Raw genomic sequence first — 27,719 nt, 5'->3', positions numbered from 1 at the left:
CGCTCTGTGGCACGTGGGATCTTCCCGGACCGGGGCACGAACCCACGTCCCCTGCATCGGCAGGCGGACTCTCAACCACTGCGCCACCAGGGAAGCCCTCTGTTGATGTTTTTGACTCGTGTGAGCCCTCAGGACTATCCTGGCTGTATGTAAATGCCCCCGCTTCCTTTGCCGTGTAATAGTTTATGTAAGAATGGGATGGTCTGTTCCTTCAGAGTCTGGTCAAACTTACTTATGAAGCCGTCTGTTTCCTTGGAGCAAAGATGTTTAATTGCTGCTCTATTTTTAATAATTATAGGATTTATCTGTTTTGTATTTCTTATTGAGTCAGCTTCTTGGTAAACCATATGTTTCTAAAAATTTACCCATTGTTACCTGTGTTTTTAAAGTTGCAGGTGAGGTCCTTTCTGAATCACTGCGTCATCGTAGGTGCCCTGTTCCACTCCTTGGATAATTTATTTGTACTTTCTCTTGCCAGCCTTGCCGAGGGGGTGGGGTTATATATTTTCTTAGTTTTGTCAACAGAAATAATCAATAACAATTCATAATAGGAAAGGAAAGAGTGTTATGTGAGCCAAACTGAGGACTACAGCCTGAGAGACACAGGTTCAAGAGGTACTTGAACATGTTCCGCAGGCTGCAAAATGGGGAAGGCTTGTAAAGGCAAAATCCACAAGATTCCCGAAGTTGTTTGTCAGGAGTTAGGACTGGAGCTGCAAGAAGTAAGGGCGCTGGTTCAGCGCGATTGGCTGGGGTCTGAAATGGTGGCATAGTTACAAGGAGAGACTTGAGACCTAAGGTTGTGGGGGGCAGCTGCCGGCAGAGGCTGTTTTGAGAGCGGCCGGTGGTGTCATTGAGTCTGATAGGGTCCCGAATTCAGGTTCTCAGGGACGCAGGAATGTGTCTGAAACCACACCCACAGCAGCCACGCGGCTCCATCCTGGATGGCTGAACCACATTCACTCCACTTTGATTTTTAAATATATCCTTTTCTTTCACGTTAAAGCAGTGGTACAATGTGTGTTCAGCAGGCCTTCAGACAGGCTCTCTAGATGAATGGATAAAGAAGATGTGCTATATATGCATATGTGATATATGTATATATGTCACACACACACACACACACACACACACACACACACACAATGGAATACTACTCAGCCATAAAAAAGAATAAAATAATGTCCTTTGCAGCAACATGGATGGACCTGGAGATTATCATGCTAAATGAAGTGCATCAGAAAGAGAAAGACAAATACTATATGATATCACTTATATGTGAAATCTAAAATATGACACAAATGAACTTTACAAAACAGAGACAGACACACAGACATAGAAAACAGACTTGTGGTTGCCAGGGGGGAGGCGGGTAAGGGAGGGGTGGATTGGGTTTGGGATTAGCAGGTGCAAACTATTATATACAGGATGGATAAACAACAAGGTCCTACTGTAGAGCACAGGGAACTATATTCAATATCCTGTGATAAACCATAATGACAAGAATGCGAAAAAGAATATATATATATGTATAACTGAGTCTCTTTGCTGTACAGCAGAAATTAACACAACAATATAAATCAACTGTACTTCAATAAAATAAACTTTTTAGAAAGACAGGCGGCACGTGAGCGCAGCTAACGCAGCAGCAGCGAGGACACAATGATTTGCCCCCGGAAGGACTTGCCGGGCCTCCTCTCTGCACCAGTCAAGTCCGCCGCCTTCCAGAAGCCTTCCCAACCAGTGGGTCCCGTGGGATTTCTCCCCTCTCTGATGTCCTGTAGCCCTGATCTCCTTAGCAGCCCTTCGTGTAGTGAGTGCTGAGTGAATGTCAATAATGATTGTAATTATTGTTATTAATATTATTAAATGACTGCTATTCCCTTTGCCCTCCTGGAGCACAGGGACATGTATCTTAAAAAAAAAAAAACAAAAAAAAGACGGGCTGCTCTGACCAGCACAAAGTTCAAGCCAAATCACATATGAGCCAAAGCAACTTCCCCAAACCTCCATACGTGAAAGTTTCTTCCAACAGCTTTTCAAAGAGCCCACCTTGTATGGTGTGAGGTCTCCTGTCCTGTCTTGGTTTCTTCTTCTCCATCAATTCTGCTCTTATGTTCCAGTCTCTTTCTTCTTGTACTTGTTTCGAGTTTAGTGAGTTTTCCTAACTTGAGTTGGACACACAGCTCATCAGTCTGAGCTTTTCTTCTTTCCTAATATTAGGGTCAACACCTAAAGCTAAGAATTTCCCTCCAAACACGAGTTTTGCCACACGGCAGGTGCGGTATCATTCACTCCTGGGTGTTTCTTTATTTTGTTAAAAAAAGACTTTTTGATGTGGACCATTTTTAAAGTCTTTATTGAATTTGTTACAATATTGCTTCTGTTTTATGTTTTGGTTTTTTCGCTGCGAGGCATTTGGGATCCTAGCTCCCAACCAGGGATCAAACCCACACCCGCTGTGTTGGAAGGCGAAGTCTTAACCACTGGACCACCAGGGAAGTCCCTCTACGTGTTTCTTTATTTCCATTGGGATTTCTTCTGAAAGAATGGGTTGGGTTTTTCTTATTTTTTATTGTGATACAGGCAGACCTCACTTTATTGCACTTCACTTTATTGTGTTTTGCAGATACTGCATTTTTTACAAACTGAAGGTTTGTGGCCGCCCTGCCTTGAGCACGTCTGTCGGTGCTGTTTTCCCAGCTGCATTTGTTCACTTCGTATCTCGGTCACATTTGGGGAATTTTCACGATATTTCAAGCTTTATAATTATTATTATTAGATTTGTTATGGTTGTCTGTGATCAGTGATCTTTAACGTTGCTATTGTAATTGTTCCGCGGCACAGTTTACTGACCAATGCGGTGTGTGTTCTCGCTGCTCCACTGACTGCCCTCCCCAGTCCCTTCCTTGGCCTCCCTGATCCTCGAGACACAGCAGTATTGAAATCAGGCCAGTGAAGAACCCTGCAATGGCCTCTAAGGGTTCAGGTGAAAGGCAGAGCCGCAGGCCCCTCCCCGCGCGTTGGGCCATTCGGGCCCTCTGTCGCTTTGTCGCCGTTCCTCTTTTGCCGAGTTGTCTGCTCCTTACTCTGAGGTGTAGACGGCACTGTACCCCTCCCTTTGCAGAGGAAGCGAGTCCAGCAACGGAAGGGAGCCGCCATCCACGCTCCAAGTGACAGAGCTCCCTGGGTGGAGGGCCTTTCCCGGGGCAGGGACCCCACCTGCTGCAGGGTGTAGGACAGGCAGGCCCACGACAGGGAGGGAGGAGTGATGGGACCACGCTCAGGGGGCAGGGAGAGACTGTCCTTAGCAGGAGGGAAGGGGGCGCCCCCTTCCTTTTTAATGCTTTTTATGCTTCCTGTCCCCGGAATCTTCCTATCGTGACAAGTTCTCTTCTCGGAGTCGCCGTAATCCCTAGCGGGTGGCTGGTGGCTTTCCCTGTTGCTCCTCCCATGGGGCAAGCAGGTCCTTCTCGCCTCACACCTGTGTCAGCATGGGCGCCGTGCCCCGATCCCGGTGTTGGCACCGCCCATGATTCTGGGGTCCCCGCTCAGTGTTCAGATGGCAGCAGAGCAGGTGGGATCCTGCCTCATGGGCCGTGGTCCTCAGGGGGACAGACTTGATGCGAGTAGGGTTCACAGGATCACCACTAGGGGGGCTTCCAAGACAGGAATTAAAGGTGGAAAGACCTCGAGGGCCAAAGACGCTGGTGTTGGCCAGTGTGTAGTGGACAGTGTCATCTGACAGCCAATGAGAAGTTTGTTTGCTGAGTTATTTTCAAACTAAAAGAGATGGATGGATAGATGAAGGTGGACAGAGACAGAAAGATATAGATACGGATACAAAGAAAAGTAGGAAGGAAGGGAGGGAGGGCGGAAAAGTAAATGTGGGTGGCAAATGGAGAGGGGATGGACAGATGGATGGATGGATGCACGTGTGGGAGGGTAGACGGGCACCAGTGTTCCTGGAGGGACGACAGGGCGTGGACGGCAGAAGCAGGTACCCTGGGCAGAGCCACGTCTCACCCTCAGTGCTGTGGCTTGCTGGGGACCTCACTGCTGCGGCCTAGCCTGGGCTAGTAGGGTCTGCCTTTCCTTCCACCCGCAGCACCCAGCAGGGCTCCCGAACCAAGGCGTCTGCCTGAGTCTGTGCAGCAGCTTGACCTACTTTTTTTTTTTTTTTTTTTTTTTTTTTTAACCGGTATACGGGCCTCTCACTGTTGTGGCCTCTCCCGCTGCGGAGCAGAGGCTCCGGACGCGCAGGCCCAGCAGCCATGGCCCATGGGCCCAGCCACTCCACGGCACGCGGGACCCTCCCGGACCGGGGCGTGAACCCGCGTCCCCTAGCATCGGCAGGCGGACCCTCAACCACTGCGCCACCAGGGAAGCCCCTAGCTTGACCTACTTTTGGCCCCTTCAGGAAGCCCTGGGTGCTGGCTCCGTGGGGACCCAGATGGAGGCCCTGGGTGCGGAGGGCGAGGTCAGCGTGTGAGGTGGGGAGTGGGCTGCCATCCGCCTGGGGACCAGGGCGGGGGTGCCAGTGTCTCCCGTGAGAGGCTGGCGGCGGCCCAGGGGCCCGGCCTCGTGCACAGGGAGAGCGGACAGACTCCGGGCCACCAGGGTGGGCACCAGCCGCGTTCACAGGGCCCCGAGCAGGTAGCCGGACACCCTCCTGAGCAGGCTGGCGTTGTCTGTAGGTGACGAGATTGTGGGCCTGAGAGGTCAGGGGCTTCAGTGGAAAATGATAGAATAAAAGACTGCAGAGGTCAGCGGAAGGCAAGATACATCCCCCAAAGTACGTAGCTTTCCTTTGTGTTGGTAGTTACCAGTTCGAGAGGAAATGGAAAATGTCCCACGTATAACAGCCACGACCACAGAAAGCCCGGGAGTGAACATGGCAGGAAGGGTTGAAAGTGCACAGCAAACCACTTTTCAAAAGATGGAAAAACAAGGCACGAGAAAATGAGGAGATGGACCCTGTCCCTACACTAAGTATTTTTTCCAGCTTTACCGCAACAAAACTGACATTTAATGTTGTGTGAGTTCAGGGCCTACAGCCTAATGATTTGATATACTTAACATATTTCAAAACTATTTCCCCGTAGGGTTAGTTAACACCTAACACCTCCACCGCTAATTACCGTTCTTTTTGGTGGTGAGAACATTAAAGGTCTGCTCTCTCAGGAACCCTGAAGTATACAGTACAGTATTGCCGACTGGAGCCGCCATGCTGTGCATTAGATGCCAAGAGCCTGTTCGTCTTATAACTGGAAGTTTGTGCCCTTTGACCAGTGTCTTCTCATTCCCCGCCGCCCACAGGCCCCTGGCAACCTCCATTCTACTCTCTGTTTCTATGAGTTCAGTTTTTTAGATTCTGCGTGTAAGTGAGATCATACAGTATGTCTTTCTCTGTCTGACTTATTTCACGTAGCATAATGCCCTCAACGACCATCCTTGTTTCTTGCAGCTGAATAATATTCCATTGTGTATATGGACCACATTTTCTTTATCCATTCACCCAAAGACATGTAGCTTGTTTCCATGTCTTGGCTTTTGTGGATAATGCTGCAGTGAACGTGGGGCTGCAGGTATCTCTTCGAGAGCCTGATTTCATTTCCTTTGGACGTACGCACAGAAGTGGGGTTGCTGGGTCACATGGAGGTTCTAGTTTTATTTTTTGAGGAACCTCCATGTTGTTTTCCACAGTGACTGCACCGATTTACATTCCCACCAACAGTGCACAAGGGTTCCCTTTTCTCCACATTCTCACCAGCACTTGTTATCTCTTGTCTTTTTGATAACAGCCATTCTAACAGGTGTGAGATGATAGCTCATTTTAATTTTGATTTGCATTTCCCTGATGATTAGTGACGTTGAACATCTTTTCATGTACCAGTTAGTTATTTGTATGTCTTCCTGGGAAAATGTTTATTCAGTTGCTCTGCCCATTTTTTAAAAATAGCATCTTTTTTTAAAAACTTGTTTATTTATTTGGCTGTGCCGGGTCTTAGTTGCAGCATGCGGGATCTTTAGTTGCAGCATGCAGGATCTTTTAGTTGTGGCATGCGAACTCTTAGTTGCAGCACGTAGGATCTGACCATTAGGAGCATGGAGTCTTAGCCACTGGGCCACCAGGGAAATCTCCCTCTGCCCATTTTTTTTTTAATAAATTTATTTATTTTTGGCTGCATTGGGTCTTCGCTGCTGCGCACGGGCTTTCTCTAGCTGTGGCGAGTGGGGGCTACTCTTCGTTGCAGTGCGTGGGCTTCTCGCTGTGGTGGCTTCTCTTGTTGCAGAGCACGGGCTCTAGGCGCACGGGCTCAGTAGCTGCGGCACGTGGGCTCAGTCATTGTGGCTCGCGGGCTCTAGAGCGCAGGCTCAGTAGTTGTGGTACACGGGCTTAGTTGCTCTGCAGCATGTGGGATCTTCCCGGACCAGGGCTCAAACGAGTGTCCCCTGCATTGGCAGGCGGATTCTTAACCACTGTGCCACCAGGGAAGTCCCTCTGCCCATTTTTTAATCAGATTATTTTGTTGCTCTTGAGTTGTGTGAGTTCTTTATCTACTTCAGATATTAACCCCCTATGAGGTAAATGGTTTGCAGATATTTTCTCCCATAGGTTGCCTTTTCACGTTGCTAATTGTTTCTTATGCAGAAGCTTTTAGTTTGATGTGGTTCCATTTATTTGTTGTTTCTTTTGGTGCTTGTGCTTGTGGTGTTATGTCCAAAAAAATTGTTGCCAAGACCAATGTCAGGGAGCTTTCCCCCTATGTTTTCTTCTATGATTTCTATGGTTTTCAGGTCTTATGTTTAATTCTTTAATCCATTATGAGTTAGTTTTTGTGTGTGGTGTAACATACAGGTCCAGTTTCATTCTTTTGCATGTGGCTGTCCAGTTTTCCCAATATCATTTATTGTAGAGACTGCCCTTTCGCAGTAAGGGTTCTTTGCTCCCTTGTCAAATACTAGTTGACTGTATAGGCGTGGTTTTATTTCTGGGCTCTCAATTCTGTTCCATTTGATGGTTTTTATGCCAGTACCATACTGGTTTGATTACTAGAGCTGTGTAATACACACACCCGGAAGTGTGATGCCTCCAGCTTTGCTCTTTCTCAGGATTGCTTTGGCTATTTGCAGCCTTTTGTGGTTCCATACAAACTTTTTGATTTTTTTTTTCTATTTCTATGAAAATGCCATAGGAATATTGATAGAAATTGCATTCAGTCTGTAGATGGCTTTGGGTAGGATGGACATTTTAACAATATTAATTCTTCTGATCCATGAACACAGGATATCATTCCAGTTATTTGTGTCTTCAACTTCTTTCATCAAAGTCTTATTCTTTGCAATATACAGATCTTTCACCTGCTTGGTTATATTTATTCCTAAATATTTTATTGTTTTTCCTAAGTATTCTATTGTTTTTGATGCTATTGTGAGTGTGATTGTTTTCTTTATTTCTTTTTTAGATATTTCATTGTTAGTGTATAAAAATGTAACTGATTTATGCACGCTGATTTTGTATCCTGAAATTTTACTGAATTTGTTGTTACTAAAAGATTTTTGGTGGCATCTAAGATTTTCTATATATAAGATCATATCATGTGCAAATAGAGACAATTTTATTTCTTCCCTTCTAGTTTGGTTGCCTCTTATTTATTTTTCTTGCCTAATTGCTCTGGCTAGAACTTCCAGTGTGTTGAAAAGGAATGATGAGAGTGGGCATCCTTGTTTTGTTCTGATCTTAAAGGAAAAGATTTCAACCTTTCACCATTGAGTATGATGTTAGCTGTGAGCTTGTAGTATGTGGCCTTTGTTATGTTGAGGTACGTCCCTTCTGTACCCAGTTCATTGAGAGTTTTTACCATGAAAGGATGCTGAATTTTGCCAAATGCTTTTTTCTGCTTCTATTGAGATGATCATATGATTTTTATGTTTTACTCTATTAATATGGTGACTCACAGTTACTGATTTGTGTATATTGACCCATTTTTCATCTTAGGGACAAATCCCCCTTGACCATGGTATATGATCCTTTTAATTACTTTTGAATTTAGTTTGCTAATACTTTGTTGAGGATTTTCACATCTATATTCATCAGGGATATTGGTCTATAGTTTTCTTGTACTGTTCTTATCTGGCTTTGATGTCAGGGTAATGCTGGCCTCATAAAATGAGTTTGGGAGTGTTCCCTCTTCTTCAATTTTTGGAAGAATTTAGGAAGGATTGGTATTAATTCTTTAAATAAATGTTAGTAGAATTCACCAGTGAAATCATCTAGTCCTGGGCTTTTCTTTGTTGGGAGGTTTTTGATTACTGATTCGATCTCCTTACTAGTAATAGTTTGTTCAGATTATCTATTTCTTCGTGGTTCAGTTTTGGTAGGTTGTAGGTTTCTAGGAATTCATCTATTTTTTTCTGGGCTATCCAAGTTGTTGGCATATAAATAGTGGTCTCTTACGATCCTTTGTGTTTCTGTGGTATCAGGTGCAATGACTCGTCCCTCATTTCTGATTTTATTTATTTGAGTCCTCTCTTTTTTTCCCTAGTTAGTCTAGCTGAAGGGTCCACAACCAGGACAGAGGTTTGTCTGTCTCTCACCTGACACACAGCTGGGCAAGACTCCTGCCAGGTCCCTTGGCATATGTTGCTGGATCCCACAGCTCCCACAAAGGAAATTTTGTCCGCAGATGGATGCCAAATTGTTGTTGAGGGGGATACAATCTAGGGACAGCCATCTTGCTGACATCCAAGTATTTCATCTTGTACGACGTTGGTCCTTCCCAAATTCTGCCACGTCAGTGCTGCTACAATAAAATTCTAACCTTTTGGGTTTTTTTTTTAATGGGAATGGGGGAACCTATATATATATTTTAAACCTGACAAATGTGAAAATAATCAAACATTTTTGGGAAAGAAATGGAGGGCCATTTGTCCACCAGGTATGAAAATGCACTCTGGGGAATTCCCTGGCAGTCCAGTGGTTAGGACTTGGCGCTTTCACTCCGATCCCAAGTTGGGGAACTAAGGTCCCACAAGCCACACGGCTCAGCAAAACAAAAAGAAAGAAAGAAAGAAAGAAAGAAAATGCATTCTGAAGCTACCATAATTGAAATAGCACAGTAGCACAGTCTGGACAGAGGGAGAGACACAGAGTAAGAGGAGGGGAGGCCAGCCAGAGCCTGGAGCCCCGGGGAGCTGAGGGCAGCAGGACGAGGGTTCAGGGTGGACAGAGGGTGGGCTCTTCTTTAACAGTGTGGGAGATGGAGGTGGCTCTCCATCAGGAAGGAGCCCAAACCAGATCCCTGCAGCGTGCCAGCTCACAGGTACAACCCACAGGGGTTAGAGCTAGATGCTTTCAAATTACAGAAGTATTGGAAAAGGCAGAAGTAAGCTGTTTCCATTGTCGTGGGCTAGGGAAGTTCCTCTTAAGAAGGCAATAAAAAAATTATCCAGTTTCACAAATTAAACATTAGAATTTTTGAATGTCAAAAGACACATGAAAAAGTTGAAACATAAGTGACAGAATATACGTGTGACACACAGACCAGGGATCAGCTCCTTCGTGTGCCAGGAGTGCACTCAAAACAGGCAACAGCTCAGCGGACAAATTAGCAAAGTCCACGAATGGGCATAAAGAGGAAAATTTTAAACAACAAATAGAGATGAACAGATGCTTGGTCTCATTCACGGTCACAGAAACGCAGGTTAGCCCGAGACACTGAGCCTGGGGAAGCTGCAGAGGCCGCGAGCTGGAAGGGGGAGGGGGTCTGACCCACACACACACGCACAGACACACGCACACGGCTGGGCCGGTGACTCACAAGGGAAGCTCCTCAGCAGCTCCGAAAACTGCAGATGGAACGGATGTAGCCCAGATTGTAGCCCCACTTGCGGGGCCTGAGGCCTCGTGAACACACTGTGGATGCACAGAGACGTCCACGTGAGGACGGCCACTGCAGCGCTGGTCACAACAGCAAAACACAGGAACTGCCCTGAGTGGCGAGGGGCGGACCCCCACGTGCCCAGCTCATGAGACAGATGCTGGCAGGGAGGTGGGTCAGGAGGGCGCGTCTCAGCCAGGCGGCCAGTGGAAACCAGACAGCCCTAGAACAACAGCAGGAGCCGGTGGTCCCAGACTTCCCCAGAGACCAGGAAGGTGGGGTCTGAGGGTCATGTGAGGAGGCCGGGCAAGACGTCCCTGACAGGACCCCACCGCTCAGCCAGGCTGAGGCTGGCCCTGGCTAGGTGTTGACCCTGGACCAGAGTGGGCCCAGGGCTGGAGGTGGGGGACTCACTGGTTGGGGTGGGGAGAGCACCGGGGCAGGGAGGTGGGGAGAGCCGGCCTCTGGGGGCCCGGCCTCTACTCCTGAGCTGTGTGACCCACCTCTCTGGAGTCACAAGGCCCAGGGCCCCCACCAGCTCCTCCTGGCCCAGCTGTGCGGCCCCGGGCAGGTTCCTGAACCTCTCTGGTCTCAGCTTCCTGTGAGTGAAGCGGGGATGATGAAGCCCCACGTGCACGGTCCTGGGATGAGGCGAGAAGGCCAGATGGTGTTGGAGGACACCTGGCCGCGGCAGTTCGGCAGCCCCTCCAGGACCCAAGGGCTGAGGCCTGCCCTGTGAGCCTGTCCCAGCAGGCATGGGGTGAAGAGCCCCTCTCTCACAGGGGAAAACCCTGACTTCCAAACTGCAAGAAACCTGCCTTTCCTCCTCCTCAAATCGGTTTTTGAAGCATACACTTGAAAAAGAATAGGCTGGCCCTTTGAAGACAGGGCCTGTGCCAGGCGAGGGCCTGTGCCGGGGAGGTGGGCTGGGGCTGGTGGCGCGGGGCCGGCACAGACCCCAGGCCCGGGAGCATGGGGGTGGCCCGGGGCCAGGAGAATCGCCGCGCTGGGGGCAGGGGAGGCGGCCCTGTAAAGCGCAGGTGCTCCTGGCCCAGAGGAGCAGCGGCTGCCTGGGGACAGGTGCTGCCCGGGAGAATGCGAGGCCCTGCCCCACGCCCAGTGGGTTCTCTGGTGCTGCCGCAGGCCCACATCTACTCTCTGGGGGCCACGCTGAAGGCAGCCCTCGACTACGTGACGGAGCCCGAGCCCCAGCCCAGGCTGAGCCGGGAGCTGGAAGCGCTGCTGGGCCAGATGCAGGCCGAGGACCCCCGGGACCGGCCCGACCTGCAGGTAGGCGCGAAGGCAGCCCCCGCTTCCCCCAGGCACGGCCCTGCGCCCCACGCGCCCCCAGCCAGCGCGCACGCACAGCCAGTGCGCACACGCGGGCCCCCACCCGCCCATCACCCGGGCTCCTTACTTCTTTACTCTGCATTTTTGCGATGAACGGCATGCATTATAACCATCACGGGCAGGACAGGATCTGCTGGTTTCACGAAGCGGATTCTGTCCCACGGGGATCATGTAGCTCAGGACGCCCCGCTTCATGATCCCGGCGCCTCGAGCGGAGCGGCGAGGGGGCGACGGGGGCTGGGGCGGGGCTGAGCGCTGGCTCCGGTCACAGAGCATCATCGCACTGTGCGAGGAGAAGATGCAGCTCACGCCCTCCTGCCACCTGTGCCAGAGCCTCTCGGCTGCCGGGAGGAGGGTGCTCGCCATCGAGTCCTTCGGGGCGTTTCAAGGTAAGCACACAAGTGGACGAGCCTGCACACACGCCCAGGCATGTGCACGCCCTCACACATGCACACATGGGCGGCACAAGCATTAACACGATCACGTACACACACGTTCGCACCAGCGTGTTCGCCGTGTAAGCCACCCACGCTGACATGCACACGGATGCAGACAGATCACGTGTGCTCCCACAGCACACATGGAAACATACAAGCATGTGCAAACTCGGACACACCTATTTAGACTATTAACTCACAGCGAGCACACCCCCGTGCACACGCAGCACACACCCCCAGTTTCCCACACGCACAAACATGTCTGCAAACGTGCACACACTTACATGCTCTGACCCACAATTGGAGGTGACAGGCAGGTCATATGGGAAGTGACTGCCCTCAGGACCGGTCACCTCTGTCCTCTCCTGTGGGCGTTGGGGACATGGACACAGCACCGCCAGTCTGGTGGCCACACAAGCTGTTTCTGAAGCGTCTGGGATTTTCACGGCTCACAAGGCATAACCTTGGGTGGCATTTTGAACAAATGCCAACGTCTGCTCTGCACTGTGCTCGCAGCAGGGAGCCTGGAGGGTCCTGAGGGGAGGTGTGGAGCCTCTGGGGGCGGCAGGGCCCCTCCCCCAGCCAAGCGAGCGGCATTTCCCACCACGTTGGCATTTGTGACACTGCAGCACCAGGCCCGCTGGCGGCTCTAACATCAGGGAGGGCGTTATCGCTGAGAGCAGAGGCTCCGTTGAGGGGGCTGCAGGCCACTGGGAGGGGAGGGCGTGTGTCTCTAGAGGGGCTCACACAGACACGCGTGTGGAAGATTGTACGTCAGGACGAGCTGGGGCTGCTGCCGGATTTAATTTATGCCTTTGGGGAGTATCACTTGTGTAACCGTAATAGCAAAACCATGTGCTTTTTGGATGAGCTAATTAGACAGGCCTCAGGAAACCCCTTCGGGAAGCTCATCCTGGATTGGGTGGCGGGGGTGACCGAGAGCCTTCGGAGACTCATTACTTAGCCAAGATGGTGTGATTAAGGAAGCAGATGAGGACGTTTCTGGGCCAGTCCTGAGGGAAAGGGTGGGGGCCTGGGAGGCCCCGTGCTCTCTGTGATGGGTGGGGGTCCAGGGGTCCTGCAGGAGTGGGTGCCCTGATGGCCGTGAGCGTGGGGATTGCAGGGGGAGGTCGATCCTGGCCGTGGCCCTCGGCTGTAATCACGTCTTGCTTTTGCCCAGATGTCAGTGAGATCACCTGGAGGGAGAGACTGGCTCCAAAAAGTGTGGGGCCCAAGAGGCAGCCAGGGGACTGCTCCGCGGACCCAGCGGCCCTGCCTGCCCTGGAGGGCCAGCCCCCGAGCCCCGCCGGAGAAAGCCTGGAGCACCCGGGGACCCCGCCCTCCAAGGCTCTGCTGTCAGCCCCTGTGAAAAACGGAGAAAGCCCGGGCCAGGAGGGGCTGGTCCCCGAGAGGCTGGCCTGCCTCCTCCTGGACGCCCAGCGGCCCCTGGGGGACCCGGACAGAGGCTTCCTGGAGAGGAGCCGCCTGAGGAAGGTGCAGACGCTGCCCCGGCTCCCGCCCTGCAGCCCCGAGGCCGGCGCCCTCTGCCTGTCGCTGACCAGCACGAAAACCCAGCCACTGGCACCAGAATTCTTCCCTCCAGACCCCAGGAAGCCCTTTCTGGAGGGGAAAAATGGCCTTACCAGCTCCCAGGCACAGCCCGAATCCAGTCTGTGGCCTGAGCGAGACGCCGAGCTCCGGCGCGTTGGGGACAGGGGAGCGCGTGGCCGGGGCCCCACGGAGGAAAGCCCCCTGCCCGGTTCCAAGGGCCCTCGCGATGCCGGCAGAGACCCAGGGACTCCCAAGCCTGATGACGGGACTGCGGACAGAGCCGGGGAGCCGGGCGGAGCAGCCCTGGAGCAGGTGGGTGACCGTGGCCCGCGTGGCCCGGGAGGGGCCTGCGTGCACACGCACCGGGCACGCGCTCCCTCCGCAGGTGCGGGCTCTTGAGTACGAAGTAAGTCGCTCCCCTAAGGTGGGTGCCTGTGAGCATCTCGGGACGAAGTCACCTGGGGTTCGGTGGCCCGAATACACGTGTGTCTGTGCAGCAGTGCTGGCTCCACCAGCTTCATTCCCACCATGCTTTGCTGACCCAGAGGTCAAAGGGGAGGGCAGACTCTGAGTTACATTTTTATTCATATCCTGATAAGCACCTGAGGGTAATTTACTTGAAAAATATGGTTACTTTAAAATGAAAGCCATCCTGGAGACCCCAGGGCGTTGACACATGCTCGATGCCCACGTGCTGTCTGCTCAGCCCAAACCATCTCCACTGGCCTCCCCATGTCCACCCACCCGACCACACTCATGTACCCAGAGCGCCCAGGCACCGAAGTGAAAACCTCAGGCCTGAGCCCAGGGCTCTGCTCACCTTCAAATGCCCGCCAGCCTCACAGACAGCCCACCTCCCGGATGGGTAAACTGAGGCTGGGGGCCGCCATGAGGAGGGTGGGTGGTCGCTGAAGGGCAGAGCTGATTGGGAGCCCAGCCATGGTCTTAACCACCAGGCTTCCCTGCCCCGAAGGCTCAAGGGATCAGGGCCCACCAGACCTCGGCCCCCACACAGGTCACAACCCGTCAGGTGTCAGGGCTGGTCCAGAGTCGGGGACCCAGATCTCCTCTGGAGAGCACATCCTGGGTGCAAAGCTGGCTGCTCCAACCCCACATGTAGCAGGAGGCTTGGGGGGCCCTGTGCCCCAGAACCTGGGCCCCTGGCCAGGCACAGGCTGGATGAGGCAGGCAGTGAAGTCTCAGGACCAAGGCAGCTACACCCTGGGCACAGAGGGGGGTCCAGGAGGGGTGAAGACACTGCCTCTGGAACCTTCCTCTGAACATGCACTTCTGTGTCCAAGTGGGCGGTTGTACTCCCAGCTCTTCCCGTGGCCGCAAAGCAGAGAACTCCCTTCCAGCTGAACTCATTCTTCTGACTCTGGGACTTTAATCTGTGGGGGGGGCAGTACGAGGGAAGGGGAACCCATAACATAAAATTTACCATCTTAACCATTTCAAGTGTACAGGACAGTGGCATTAGGTGCATCCACACTGCTGTGCAATCATGACCGTCATCCGTCCCTGGAACTTCGTCATCATCCCAGACTGAAACTGTGTCCGCATTAAACACTTACCCGCCATCCCTGCCCCGGCCCTGATAACCACTCATCTACTTTCTGTCTCTACGGGTGTGACTGCTCTCAGCCTTTGATAGAAGAGAAATCATACAATGTCTGTCCCTTTTTGACTAGCTTACCTCACGGACCACAGTGTCCTCAGGCTTCCTCTATGTTGTAGCTGTGGCAGAATTCCCTTCCTTTTTAAGGCTGAATAGTGTCCATCTTATGGATGGACCACGTAATGCTTACCCATCCATCCGCCAATGGCGCTTGGGTTGCTTCCACATGTTAGCTCTCAATCATGCTGATTTGAACATGGGTGTGCAAATATGTCTTCAAGACCCTGCTTTTAAGTGGAATTGCTGGGTCAGATGGTAATTCTACGTCTGATTCTTTGAGGAGCCTCTGCTGTTTTCCACGTCGTTGCACCGTTTTACGATCCCACCTGCCGTGCACAGGTGCTGGTTTCTCCACGTGCACCCCCAGCACCTGTTGTGCTGACGTGGGGGCTCTCCCAGCCCGTCATGCCAGGAGTGCACTGTGTGGGGCAAACCCCACGTGTTTGAGGTGGTCCCTGCCCTGCCGTCTTCCTCCATGCATCTCTCTGAGGTGCCCACACACTGAATGTGGCTCCTCCCCCCGCCCCCCTCAGGGCGTCTCCCTGCAGGACCTCCTGTCTAAGCTGGGCCGGCCCTTCAAGGAGTACGAGCTCTGGGCTCTGTCCCACGCATGCCTCAGCACCCTGCGGACGCACGGCCAGCACCCAGGTGACGCCCTCCCATGGGTCCTCGTCCAGCCCACCGACCCCCAGCATGTCCGGGCCAGGACCCAGGGCCACACGTGGCCTCTGTCGCCCGTGTGGGCTGTGTGGACAGCCTGGGGCTGGGTGGCAGTGTCCACCCTGTGAGCCGGGGGCGGCCTGGGGGTATCTACTCTGGGCTCAGGACCAAGGGGGTCAGAGGGCGGCTTCAAACGTGGGCCTCGTCCTGCTGAGGAGGGGCGGAAGCTGTGCGGTGGCCCTGGGCCACACCCTCTCAGCAGGGGCGACGCTGTCCCCAAGGAGACGAAGGTTGGCTGGGGCGGGGGGGTGGGTGGTGGTCCTCGGACGTTAGACTCGTTTGTGACCCCTGAAGCTCAGCCCTACCAGGCAGAGGGACCAGCCTCCGGCCCCACGGTGGTCCTAGCAGGGCAGGGGCGCTGCTCTCTGGCCTCCCTCGGGTCCTGTGAGCCTCGGGCCTGTGGGTACGAAGCGCCGGCACCCAGCCTCCCCTGGGACCCCTCCCAGGGCCGCGCTCGGCGGGTGGGTCACGTCCCTCTGTCCCCCTCCTCTTCCCGCAGCTCCTGTGCCCCAGGGCTGGCTCAGATGGCCCTTCCGTGGCCTGTCGCCCAGGCTTCTGGGAAGGGGAGCCAGCACTTGGCCCCTCTGCTGTGTCCAGCGAGGGCCCCAGCGTCCCCGCACTCCCTGGGTGGCTTGGGAGCCCGTGGGGTGATTGAGAGAGGGGGCTGCCCCACGACCGTGGCTCTGCCGGCCCTGAGGGGGATCAGGTCCCCCAGTGAGTCTACAGCCGCCCTGACCCTCGCCTTCCCTTGCAGCCTACCTGTGTCTGGACTCCGTGCTGGTGGCCGAGGATGGAACCGTGCTTTTCGGGCCACCTCCCGCCAGCGGTGCGTAGGTGGGCCCCCCCCGGGGGGCTGCGCTCTGGTTCCGACAGCCAAGGCTGAAGGCAAGCTCAGTGGGTTTGGGGTTTTCTGTCTCAGGTGCTTACAACTCGTTATTTCTGGCTCCCGAGGTCGCAGAGCAAAAGCTGACGACTGAGAAGGTACCTGGGCCCCCCCCCCACGCCTTCTCGTGGCCCCTGCCCCGCTCCGTGGTGCCCACGCCCCCGTCCAGAGAGCCTGAGAGGGGGAGGGGTGGGGAGAGGATGGGCCCAGCGTCAGGACTCAGCAGGGTCAAGGCGACACCCCCAACGCAGCCCCCACCCCTTCCCGTGGCCCCTGCCCCGCTCCGTGGTGCCCACGCCCCCATCCAGAGAGCCTGAGAGGGGGACGGGTGGGGAGAGGATGGGCCCAGCGTCAGGACTCAGCAGGGTCAAGGCGACACCCCCAACGCAGCCCCCGCATCCAGAGCCCAGCTCTGCAGGGGCCTCCCGGAGGGTGACGGGGTGTCATCTGAGCCTGGACTTCAGCTCCGGGCAGTGCTCACAAGACCCCACAGCTGAACTTTCAGGGATGTTTGCCAGATGCTTATCAAACACAGCCATTATTAAAAACTCAATTGTACAGACTTAAAATCAAGTAAATTATATTCAGAACCAAGGTAGAACTTCCGCTTTCGGGAACGTGGGGGAGACGTAAGTTCCCTGCCCCCCAACAAAGCACGCCGTTCTGAAAGCTGGCGTGTGAGGACAGAAAGGCCAGGGCCCTGGGCCCCGGGGAGCGACGGTCCTAAGAGCCCCGGGTGTCCTTCCTACCTCACACGTGGAGGATGAGGAAGCACATCTGGGAAATACCAGCGGACACAGCAGAAGCCCAGTGGAAGCCCGCATGCTGGAGCTGGAGCAGTAGGACAAAGGGAGGGCGGCCCGCCCAGCCCAGGTGCTGTCGGAAAAGGCTGAGCATCCAGCCTGTGACGAGGACCCCTGCCCATCAGTGAGACGTGCCCCTCCCGGGGTGGGAGTGTGAGTCAGAGGAGGCCTCAGGAAGAGTTGGGACTTTCACCATCACCCAGTGGTAACGAGGCAACCTCCCCTCAAAAACAAAGAAAATCGCTAAAAATGAAATACTTAGATGTAAGTCTAACAAAGCATGTACAGGACTCGTAAGCTGAAAACTAAAAAAGAGGTAAAGTCTCAACTCAGTAATCTAAGCACCCACCTCAAAAGCAGAGTGAAATAGACCCAAAGCAGAAAGAAGGAAACAGTGAAGCTGAGAGCAGGACTCAGTGAAATGAAAACAGAAAAACAGTAGAGAAAACCAGTGAAATGAAGGGCTGGCTCCTGGAAGAGATGAATAATATTAACAAACTTCTAGCAAAACTGACAAAGCAAAAAGAGAAGGAAGACACAAATTGCCGATGTCAGGAATGACTCAGGGGACATCCCTGCAGACCCTGCAGACGCCAAAAGGGTGATGGAACACCACAGACAACTCCCCACACGTAAAATCAATGACTTAGATGAAATGGACCCTGCAGACACCAAAAGGGTGATGGACATCCCTGCAGACCCTGCAGACACCAAAAGGGTGATGGACATCCCTGCAGACCCTGCAGACATCAAAAGGGTGATGGAATACCACAGACAACTCCCCTGCAGACCCTGCAGACACCAAAAGGGTGATGGACATCCCTGCAGACCCTGCAGACACCAAAAGGGTGAGGGACATCCCTGCAGACCCTGCAGACACCAAAAGGGTGATAGACATCCCTGCAGACCCTGCAGACACCAAAAGGATGATGGACATCCCTGCAGACCCTGCAGACACCAAAAGGGTGATGGACATCCCTGCAGACTCTGCAGGCATCAAAAGGGTGATGGAATACCACAGACAAATCCCCTGCAGACCCTGCAGACACCAAAAGGGTGATGGACATCCCTGCAGACCCTGCAGACACCAAAAGGGTGAGGGACATCCCTGCAGACCCTGCAGACACCAAAAGGGTGATGGACATCCCTGCAGACTCTGCAGGCATCAAAAGGGTGATGGAATACCACAGACAACTCCCCTGCAGACCCTGCAGACACCAAAAGGGTGATGGACATCCCTGCAGACCCTGCAGACACCAAAAGGGTGATGGACATCCCTGCAGACCCTGCAGACACCAAAAGGGTGATGGACATCCCTGCAGACCCTGCAGACACCAAAAGGATGATGGAACACCACAGACAACTCCCCACACATAAAACCAATGACTTAGATGAAATGGACCCTGCAGACATCAAAAGGGTGATGGAACACCACAGACAGCTCCCCACACGTAAAATCAATGACAGATGAAATGGACCAAATCTTTAAAAATATAAACTACAACTCACCCAAGATGAAACAGGCCTTTGAATAGCTCCATAACTGTTGAGGAGATTGAATTTGTAATTTTTTTTTTTTGCGGTACATGGGCCTCTCACTGTTGTGGCCTCTCCCGTCACGGAGCACAGGCTCCAGACGCGCAGGCTCAGCGGCCATGGCTCACGGGCCCAGCCGCTCCGCGGCATGTGGGATCTTCCCGGACCGGGGCACAAACCCGCGTCCCCTGCATTGGCAGGCAGACTCTCAACCACTGCGTCACCAGGGAAGCCCTGAATTTGTAATTTTTAAACTCTCAAAAATAAATCTCTAGGCCAAGACGTTTTCACTAGGGTGGTATACCAAATGTTTAAAGAAGAATTAATGCCAATTCTACACAGTCTTTTCCAGAAAACAGAAGTGAACACTTCCCAATCCATTTGATGAAGCGTAATATTACCCTGATGCCAAAACCAGACAAAGATAGTACAAAAAATATGTATATAGGTCAATATCCCTCATGAATATAAAGGCAAAAATCCTTAACAAAATATATGCAAATAGAATTTACTAAGATATAAAAACAATTATACACCATAAACAAGTGGGGGTTATTCCAGGGACATAAGGCTGGTTCAGTATTTGAAAACCAATCAGTGTAGTCCAACATATTAACCAGCTAAAGAAGAAAAATCCCATGATCACATTAACTGATGCAGAAAAAGCATTTGACAAAATTTAACACCCATCTATTAAAAAAAAACTCAGAAAAATAGAAATAGAAGAAACTTCCTCAACTTAATAAAGATCATCTACCAAAAAAACTGTACAGTTAACATCATACTTAGTGGAAAGACTAAATGCTTTCCCCCTAAGATCAAGAACAAAGCAAGGATGCCCACTCTCACCACCCTATTCAACATTGTACTGGAAGTTCTAGCCACTACAATAAGGCAAGAAAAGCAGGTAAAAAGCATAAAGGCCAGGAAGGAAGAAATAATACTGTTTGCAGACGACATAACTGTCGACATAGAAAATTCCAAGCAATTCCAAAGAATCTCGAAAAAAGCCTCCCAGAACTTAGAATTGAGTTTTGAAAGGTCACAGGATATAAGATAAACATTCAAAAATCAATTGTATTTCTATATACTAGAAATGAACATGTGGACACCAAAATTAAAAACACAGTACATTTACAATCACTCCCCCAAAAATGAAATACTTAGATGTGAATCTAACAGAGCACGTACAGAATTTATATGCTAAAGACTACAAAAGGCGCTGAAAAAAATATATCAAAGAAAATCTTAGGAATGGAGGGCTAGGCAAAGAGCTTTTAGACTTGACACCAAAAGCACTATCCATAAAGTTTTCCACAAAAGGAAAAATGGATAAATTGAACTTCATCAAAATTTAAAACTGGCCAAGTGGCATTTATTCCATGTATGGATGGCTGACTCAACAATTGAGAGTCAATGTAATACATCACATGGACTAAAGAAGAAAAATCATAACAATAGATGCTAAGCTTTTGACAAAATTGAGCACCCATTCATAATAAAAACTCTCAGCAAACTAGGAATAGAGGGAAATTTCCTCAACTTGATAAAGAATATCTACAAAAAAGCCAACAGGTAGCATAAGTAATGGTGAGAAACTAGATGCCTTCCCCCTAAGATTGGGAAAAAGGCAAGAATGTCTCCTCTCATCACTCCTATTCAACATCATACTGGAAGTTCTAGCTAATGCAATAAGACAAGAAAAGAAAAGAAAATGGATGTAGATTGAGAAGGAAGAAATAAGACTGTCTTTGTTTACAGGTGACATGATTGCCTAAGTAGGAAATCCCAAAGAATCAACAGAAATCTGGAACTAATAAGCAGGTGTAGCAAGATTGCAGGTAGAAGATTAAAATACAAATGTCAATTGCTTTCCTGTTTACCAGCAATGAACAATTGGAATTTGAAATTAAAAATACAATACCAGGGCTTCCCTGGTGGCGCAGTGGTTAAGAATCCGCCTTCCAATGCAGGGGACACAAGTTCGATCCCTGGTCGGGGAACTAAGATCCCACATACCCCGGGGCAACTAATCCCGTGCGCCACAACTACTAAGCTCGCACACCTCAACTAGAGACTGCGTGCTGCAAACTACAGAGCCCACGTGCCCTGGAGCCTGTGCGCCACAACTAGAGAGAAAAAAACAGCACACCACAACTAGCAAGAAGCCCACGCACAGAAATGAAAGATCCCGCGTGCCACAACTAAGACCAGACACAGCCATTTAAAAAATGATTAATTAATTAATTATTTTTTTAAAATACCATTTACGTTAGCACCAAAAAAATTACTTATGTATAAAATTTAGGAAAATGTGTATAAGATTCATATGAGGAAAACTGTAAAATTCTGATGAAAGAAACCGAAAATGATCTAAATAAATGGAGAGATAGTCCATGTTCATGGATTGGAAGACTCAATATTATTAAGATGTCAGTTCTTCCCAATTTGATCTATAGATTCAATGCAATTTCAGTGAAAATCCCAGCAAGTTATTTTGTTGATATCAACGAACTGATTCTTAGGTTTTTATGTAGAGGCAAAAGACCCAGCATAGCCAACACAATATTGAAGGAGAAGAACAAAGTCAGAGGACTGGCACTACCCAGCTCTAAAACTTACTGTAAGACACAGTAATCAAGTGTGGTTTCGGCAAAAGAAAAGACAAAAAATAAATGGAACAAAGTAGCCCAGAAATAAACCCACACAAATACAATTAACTGGTCTTTGACAGAGGAGAAAGGACGGTCTGCTCAACAAGTGGTGCTGTAACAACGGGACAGCCACAGGCCAAAATAAACCTTTGCAGAGACCTTGTTGCACTTTCATAAAAGTTAACTCAAAATGGAACATAGGCCTAAAAGGAAATTCAAAGCTATAAAACTTCTAGAAAATAACATAGGAGAAAATCTAGGCAGTGAGTCTTCAGATACCACACCAAAAGCATGATCTATGCAAGAAACACTCGATGTTAGATTTCATTCAAATTAAATGCTTGATTTTAATGCTGTGCTCCGTAAAAGACACAGTTAAGAGAATGAGAAGACAAGCCACAGATGGGAGAACTATTTGCAAAACACTTATCTGATAAAGGACTTGTATCCCGAATATGCCAAAAGCTCTCAGAAGTGCACAGTAAGGAAACAAATAACCCAATTAAAAAGTGGGCAAAAGATCTGAACAGACACCTCACCAGAGAAGGTATCAGATGGCAAGTGAGCACGTGAAGGTATTCTATTTCATACGGCATTTGGGAAACGCAACTTAAAACCATGAGCCACCACTACACACTTACTAGAAAGGCTAACGTCCAAAACACTGACAGTACCAGATGCTAGCGAGGGTGTGGAGTGACACTGCCGAGGGGGGTGCAAGATGGTGCAGCCCTTAGGGAGACACTTTGCTGGTTTCCTACAAAACTAAACATGCAACGGCCATACAACCCAGAAATTGCACTCATAAGACATTTTTCCTGGAGAAATGAAACTTATGTTCACACAAAGTCCTGGACACGAATGTTTGTGGCAATTTTATTTGCAGTAGCTACAGCCTGGAAACAACTCAGATGTCTTTCGGCGGGTGGCGCGTCCACACCGCAGAGCGGCAGCAGCGGTGGGGGAACGGAGTGTTGACGAGGCGACCACCAGTTGATGGGGCTGAGAGTGAAAGGCGCCCCAAAAGGCCGCATATCGTAGGACTCCGTTTATATGAAATGATGAAATTAAAAAGTGGAGAACAGATGAGTAGTTGCCGGCGACTAAGTTGGGAGGGGACAGGCCGGATCCTGGTGATGGAAATGTCGTGCATCTCCCGGCGTCCACGCCAGGGTACAGGTTGTGATACCACGCTACAGCCTTGTAAGATGTCAGTGCGGTGGGGAGCTGGGTGGAAGGCACATGGGGTCCCGCTGGATTACTTCCTACAACTGTATGTGAATCTACAGTTACCTCCAAGTAAGAAGCTTAATTTTTTTAAAGGTTGATAAATACTCAAAACTAAGAATTTCCTCATGATTTGCTCTAGTTGACTGTTGCCTGGGCAGGAGCCCTAGAGGAAGGGCCCATCTCTCCCCCTGCCCGGCTCACTGGCACCACCGTGGCAGCTTGGAGCTGGCCACGCGGGAGTCTTCACACCGTGGAAATCAGCAGATGCTGAACTCAGGGCTTGATTCATTGTTTTGTCAATTGACTAGACTTGACGTAATGGAGGAAACATGAACAACACAATTAAACTGAAAAGTGTGTCAGGTCTGTACAAAAGCTCTGGGAAATACTCCTTTGGGGATTCAGCCACTGTTACCTGACTCAGCACAGATGTCAGCTGTGTCTCTGGTTTCACTTTCTCTTACTTTTCGAGAGAAACGAAGGTGTCGGCCACGTGTACATCGGAACCACGTGTTGGTCACAGGTCGGCTGCAGATGCAAGGGTAGAGGGTGAAAATCGGGGAAGGTGTTCAGGGAGAAGCAGTTGACTCTGGAACTCACAGGGAAGAGCACCGCCCTTTTCGTTATTATTCTCAAGTGCGTGCGACGCATCCTTTTTATCCGCACATTTTAGAATAAACCTCTTTGTATACCAGGGGGCCTGGGTTTCTGTTCAGAGAGCCTGTCCTTAGCCATTTAGCAGCATAGCACGGTTTCTGGGGGACTCCTGGCCTCGGGCTCCCTGAGGTGCCACCTTTGCCCTCGTGGAGAGCGAGCTGGGAAGGGCCAGCCGGGGCGCCAGGTCTTCCTTGTCACACTGAGACCTAAAGGCCTGTGGGTACTTGTTAACCATGCAGATTCCCAGGCCAGGCCCCCGGGTTCTGGCTCAGGGTCTGCGGTGGGGCCTCCAGGTTCTGCAGAAGCTCCCAGCCCTGGGGGACGGTGCCTGGTGCGCCCTTGGCGGGGCCCGAGCGGGGGCAGGTCTGCTGAGCCAGCCGGCCGTCTCCCCTCCTCCACCCAGGCGTCTGTGTACTGCGTGGCCGCGATCCTGTGGACAGCAGCCAAGTTCAGCATCCCCCGAGACCACAAACTGGCCCTGCCACGCAGGCTCAAGACGCTCCTCCTGCACATGGCCAGACGCAGCGCCCAGGAGCGGCCGTCCGCGGCCGAGGCCATCGAGGTAACTGGGCCGCGGCGGGGGGGGGCCCAGCTCAAGGTCCAGGGCCCGGGACACGGGTTCTTGTTTCTGGGGCAGGTCAGTGCTGTTGGACAGGGAAGGACGTGGCTTCATTTGTGGACGGGCGGCGAGGGGTCTCTGCTGCTCAATGCCGGCCTTCCCCCGAGATGGTCCTGTGTCTCCAGTGCACCCACCGGCCGGAGAGTGGCTGGGGATGTCCTGGACCCGAGCGCTGACCCCTGACCCCCTGCAGCGCATCCCCCACATGCCCGACTTGCCTGCACTCCTCCGAGGGTCCTCCAGGCTGGGTCGGGGGAGCCCTGTCGTTCCGTGGCTTCCCAGCTCAGGACAGCCAGGAAGGACAGCCAGAGACTCTGAATTTCATCCCAGGCCCCTGAGGCTGGGGTGCACGTGGCTCTGCCCAAGAAGGGGTGCCACGGGGTCCTCCTGGAGAGAAGCCCCTGGGCTGCCTGGCTGCCACCGCACACTCCAACGGGCTCCGCCGAGGGAGTGAAGCGTGCTGGACGCTGGCCTGTGCTTGCTTTCAGACCTGCGGCAGTTACCTCCTGCACAGAGGCATGGACAGCAGAAAGATCCTAGCCCACCTGAGGGCATCGACCTGCACGGTAAGCTGGGCACCGCGGAGACGCCGCAGGCCCCTTATCCTGCCCTGGGGCCGCAGAGGGGAGGCTCCTTTTGCTCTTCCGTGTTTACTGAATGGATGCAGGGAGACTCTAGGGCGGAAGGCAGGTCACCCTTCATCCTCCCGACGTGACTTTCCTTGGCTCCTTCACCGCCAACGAGCCCACAGAGCAGCCCCTCCCGCAGGCCCACACCTGGTCTCTGTTGACCCCTGGCACGTGCGGGCGGGGGCGCACCCTGGGGGTCCCGCCGGGGGACACTCAGTGCCTGTCGGCGTCCTGCCGTGCTGACCAGCCAGGGCCCCGTCGGGCAGTGACAGGGTCCCTCGGATGCAGACGGGAGCACACAGCAACTCCGGGGAGTGTGGGTTCTGGCGGTCTTCCCATGCCCCGGAAACCCACCGGAACCCGGCTGCACTGGGCAGCCCCACGCCCCAGGGGCTCCCGCTCCAGAGAAACAGGCCTGCGAGTCAGCACAGGTGGGGGGCTCGCGCCGCGGGGGTCTGCTCTGCACCCCCGGGGCCTTGCGCCCGTCTCAACAGGGAGCTGTCCGTGTCCTTCTGCCCCAGGTTCGCCAGGAGGAAGAGACCATCGGTCTGCAAAACGCCTTCTTGGTGGCTGAACTGAGCCCCAGCACAGCAGCTGCGCCCAGGCCCGGCTCAGGTGGGCCCCGGGACCGGCCTGTCCCCACCGCCCCTGCCCTGCAGGTCCCTCGCCCCGCACCGCGCCCCCGCTGCCATCCCCCCAGAGGCTGCCTCCGGGAATCCAGCCCCAAGTGGACGCCACCTCCGGACGTGGCCGAGACCGCAGGCAGCGTGCCCGCAGCTGGCCCCCGGCTGCCCTGCTCTGGGCTCCTGCCGGCCCCTCTGGCCCCGGCCTCTCAGGCCTCGCTCGAGTCAGCCCTCCTGTCTAACCAGCAGCCGTAGCAGGCGACTCGCCTCCACCTCCGCACCCCGCACTGATGACCCAGCTCTTGTCTTGCCCTGTCTGCGCCTCAGTGGCACCTACGAAGACCCTTCCCCACGGGCCCGTCCAAGCCTCCGGTCTGTGGCTGGGTCTTCTGGCCTTTTCCGTCACTCCAGCCCCCTGCCGAGCACCGCACCCCCTCCCTGCCTGCTCGGGGCAGCCCTGGACTCCAGGCCCCTCCCTCAGGCCTCTCCCTGGAGTCTCCTTTCCTCCCAGTGCCCCTGAGCCTTCCTGGGTCCTTCAAGTCAGCACCCCACTAAGGCCGGCACCCACTAAGGCCAGCACCCACTAAGGCCGGCACCCACCCTGCTCACCCCATGTTTGTCTCCAGGCTTCCTGCAGATCAGCAGTGACAGCAGGCTGGTGGCCGTGCAGGGGCCGGTGCCCGGCCAACCCTCCTGCCTCCAAGGGGCCACGTTGCTGCCAGAGGCGTTCGCCTCCCCGGCCACTCACTTCAGGCCCATCGTCCTCGCTGCCGATGCTGGTGTCGCCAGGTGAGTGTCCCCACCCAGGGGCTGGCGGGCCGCCGGGCCCCCTGAACACTCTCTCCTCTCCGCTCGCAGGGACACGCTCGCCTTGACCTCGGGGCCGGCTGAGGGGCCTGAGGAGAGGAGAGGCCGGCTGGACGGGGAGGGTGATGGGAAGCAGGCTCCTGAGACCCATGGAGCGGCCACTGGCCTGAAGACGCCTGACCGGCCAGCACCCGCTTCCCCAGAGCCCCTCAGAGAGTCGACGCCAAGAGGCTCAGCCCAGGGCTGCCCCAGCCCCCCAGCCCCCGCCCCAGCCAGCCCGCTGGAAGGGGCTTCACTGGTGATGCCCCAATCCCCGGCCCCGCCCACGACAACACAGATGCCACCCCCGGAGCGAGGGCCGAAGGAACCCATCCCAACTGCAGCTGCTTGTGGAGGCCTCGAGCCCCGCCTCCCCAGGCCCACTGCAGCCCCCCACAGTCCTTGCCACCCAGCCAAGCCGCCCAGGGGCGGGGCCACCCAGGTCCCAGGCCAGGAGCCCGAGGGCCCCCCGTCAGCCCCACGGAGCCCCTCGCCGGCCACAGGGAGTCCCGACAGCCCCGGGGGAGCCCCCGTCAGGGAGTGGGATGACCGGGCCCCAGAAGGTCACCCGGAGTGGCCCTGCCCAGCAGACCACAAGCTCTGTCCGTCCAGCGCGGATGCCTCGCCCCTCTCACAGGGGACAGCCTGCCCGTCGCTGCAGGAGGCCACACGCCTCATCCAGGAAGAGTTTGCCTTTGACGGCTACCTGGACCACGGGCTGGAGGCTCTGATCATGGGTACTACGGGGCCACGGGGGCCCAAGGACCAGGGACAGGCCCGGGGGGAGCCGTGCGCTGGGGGAGGTCACCACAGGAGGGTCCCCCATCCTCCCATCTCTGCACAAAGGGCAGAGCCCCCAGGGGCCGGCCGGCAGAGGAAGCCAGCTGCACCCCGCCCCCCGCCGTACTCTCCGCCCCCGCCAGCTCCCGAGACCAGGGGAACCCAGAAGAGCACCCATACATTTTAACTCACCCCCGTGCTTTTCTTGCGAACTCAGGGGAGTATATTTACGCCTTGAAAGACCTCACCTATGCCACTTTCTGTGGGGCCATATCGGAGAAGTTCTGTGACCTCTACTGGGGGGAGAGGTTGCTGCAGAATCTTTTCAGGGTGGTGAACGGGAGGACGTCACCCTCCGAGAAGTAAGAGCCCCTCCTCGCGGCCTCCCCACCCCCGCTGTGCCCCCGAGGGCCGTCCTCCTGCCCCGCGTCCCACTCATCGCCCTCCCCAGAGCGACCACCTGCTGGGCCCCTCTTTCCTGGCCCGAGGCCCGCTCTGCTTCCAAAGCTCTTCCTTCAGGCAAGCGCTCCTCTTGGCAGGAGGGGCCTTGTGGGGTCACAGGGCGCGGAAGGCACGTCCGCCTCCCTGGGACCAGCTCAGGAGGCAGAGCAACGGAGCCCCGGAGGCCGGGTTTGGCTGCGGGGAGGCCCCTGCAGGGACCAGCGTCTGCCCCCCCCCCGCCCCCCTGCTCCCGTCCAGCTCCCCTCCTGGCGGTAGAAGATGAGGTGACAGCTCAGGAGGGAGGGGGGCAGGCACCTTCCCTCTCCTGCCCCTTCCCCCAGCCCTCTTGGGCCCCACCCTTCACAGGACGCGCCCGGGGCGCCTCAGTGCCAGGCCTG

At 53.6% G+C, this 27,719-nt stretch overlaps 1 protein-coding gene across 2 annotated transcripts in view; it reads left to right on the top strand.

The window, feature by feature from the left end:
* KNDC1 (kinase non-catalytic C-lobe domain containing 1) overlaps positions 1-27,719 on the top strand; it is a gene marked incomplete at both ends in the record, with an annotated part of 57,056 nt that overhangs the window by 9,925 nt on the left and 19,412 nt on the right. For both annotated transcript variants that reach the window (XM_082854038.1, XM_082854037.1), the window contains 12 exons: positions 11,028-11,174; positions 11,506-11,623; positions 12,852-13,534; positions 15,434-15,548; positions 16,375-16,446; positions 16,540-16,601; positions 23,787-23,945; positions 24,491-24,568; positions 25,153-25,246; positions 25,881-26,043; positions 26,113-26,837; positions 27,098-27,242. In XM_082854038.1, coding sequence (XP_082710164.1) covers positions 11,028-11,174; positions 11,506-11,623; positions 12,852-13,534; positions 15,434-15,548; positions 16,375-16,446; positions 16,540-16,601; positions 23,787-23,945; positions 24,491-24,568; positions 25,153-25,246; positions 25,881-26,043; positions 26,113-26,837; positions 27,098-27,242 — 2,561 coding nt within the window. The remainder of the gene's footprint in view (positions 1-11,027; positions 11,175-11,505; positions 11,624-12,851; positions 13,535-15,433; positions 15,549-16,374; positions 16,447-16,539; positions 16,602-23,786; positions 23,946-24,490; positions 24,569-25,152; positions 25,247-25,880; positions 26,044-26,112; positions 26,838-27,097; positions 27,243-27,719) is intronic.

The sequence above is a fragment of the Leucopleurus acutus genome (assembly GCF_964270905.1).
Source record: "Leucopleurus acutus genome assembly, chromosome: 14".
Lineage (NCBI taxonomy): Eukaryota > Metazoa > Chordata > Mammalia > Artiodactyla > Delphinidae > Leucopleurus > Leucopleurus acutus.
This window is presented reverse-complemented; position numbering and strand designations above follow the sequence as displayed.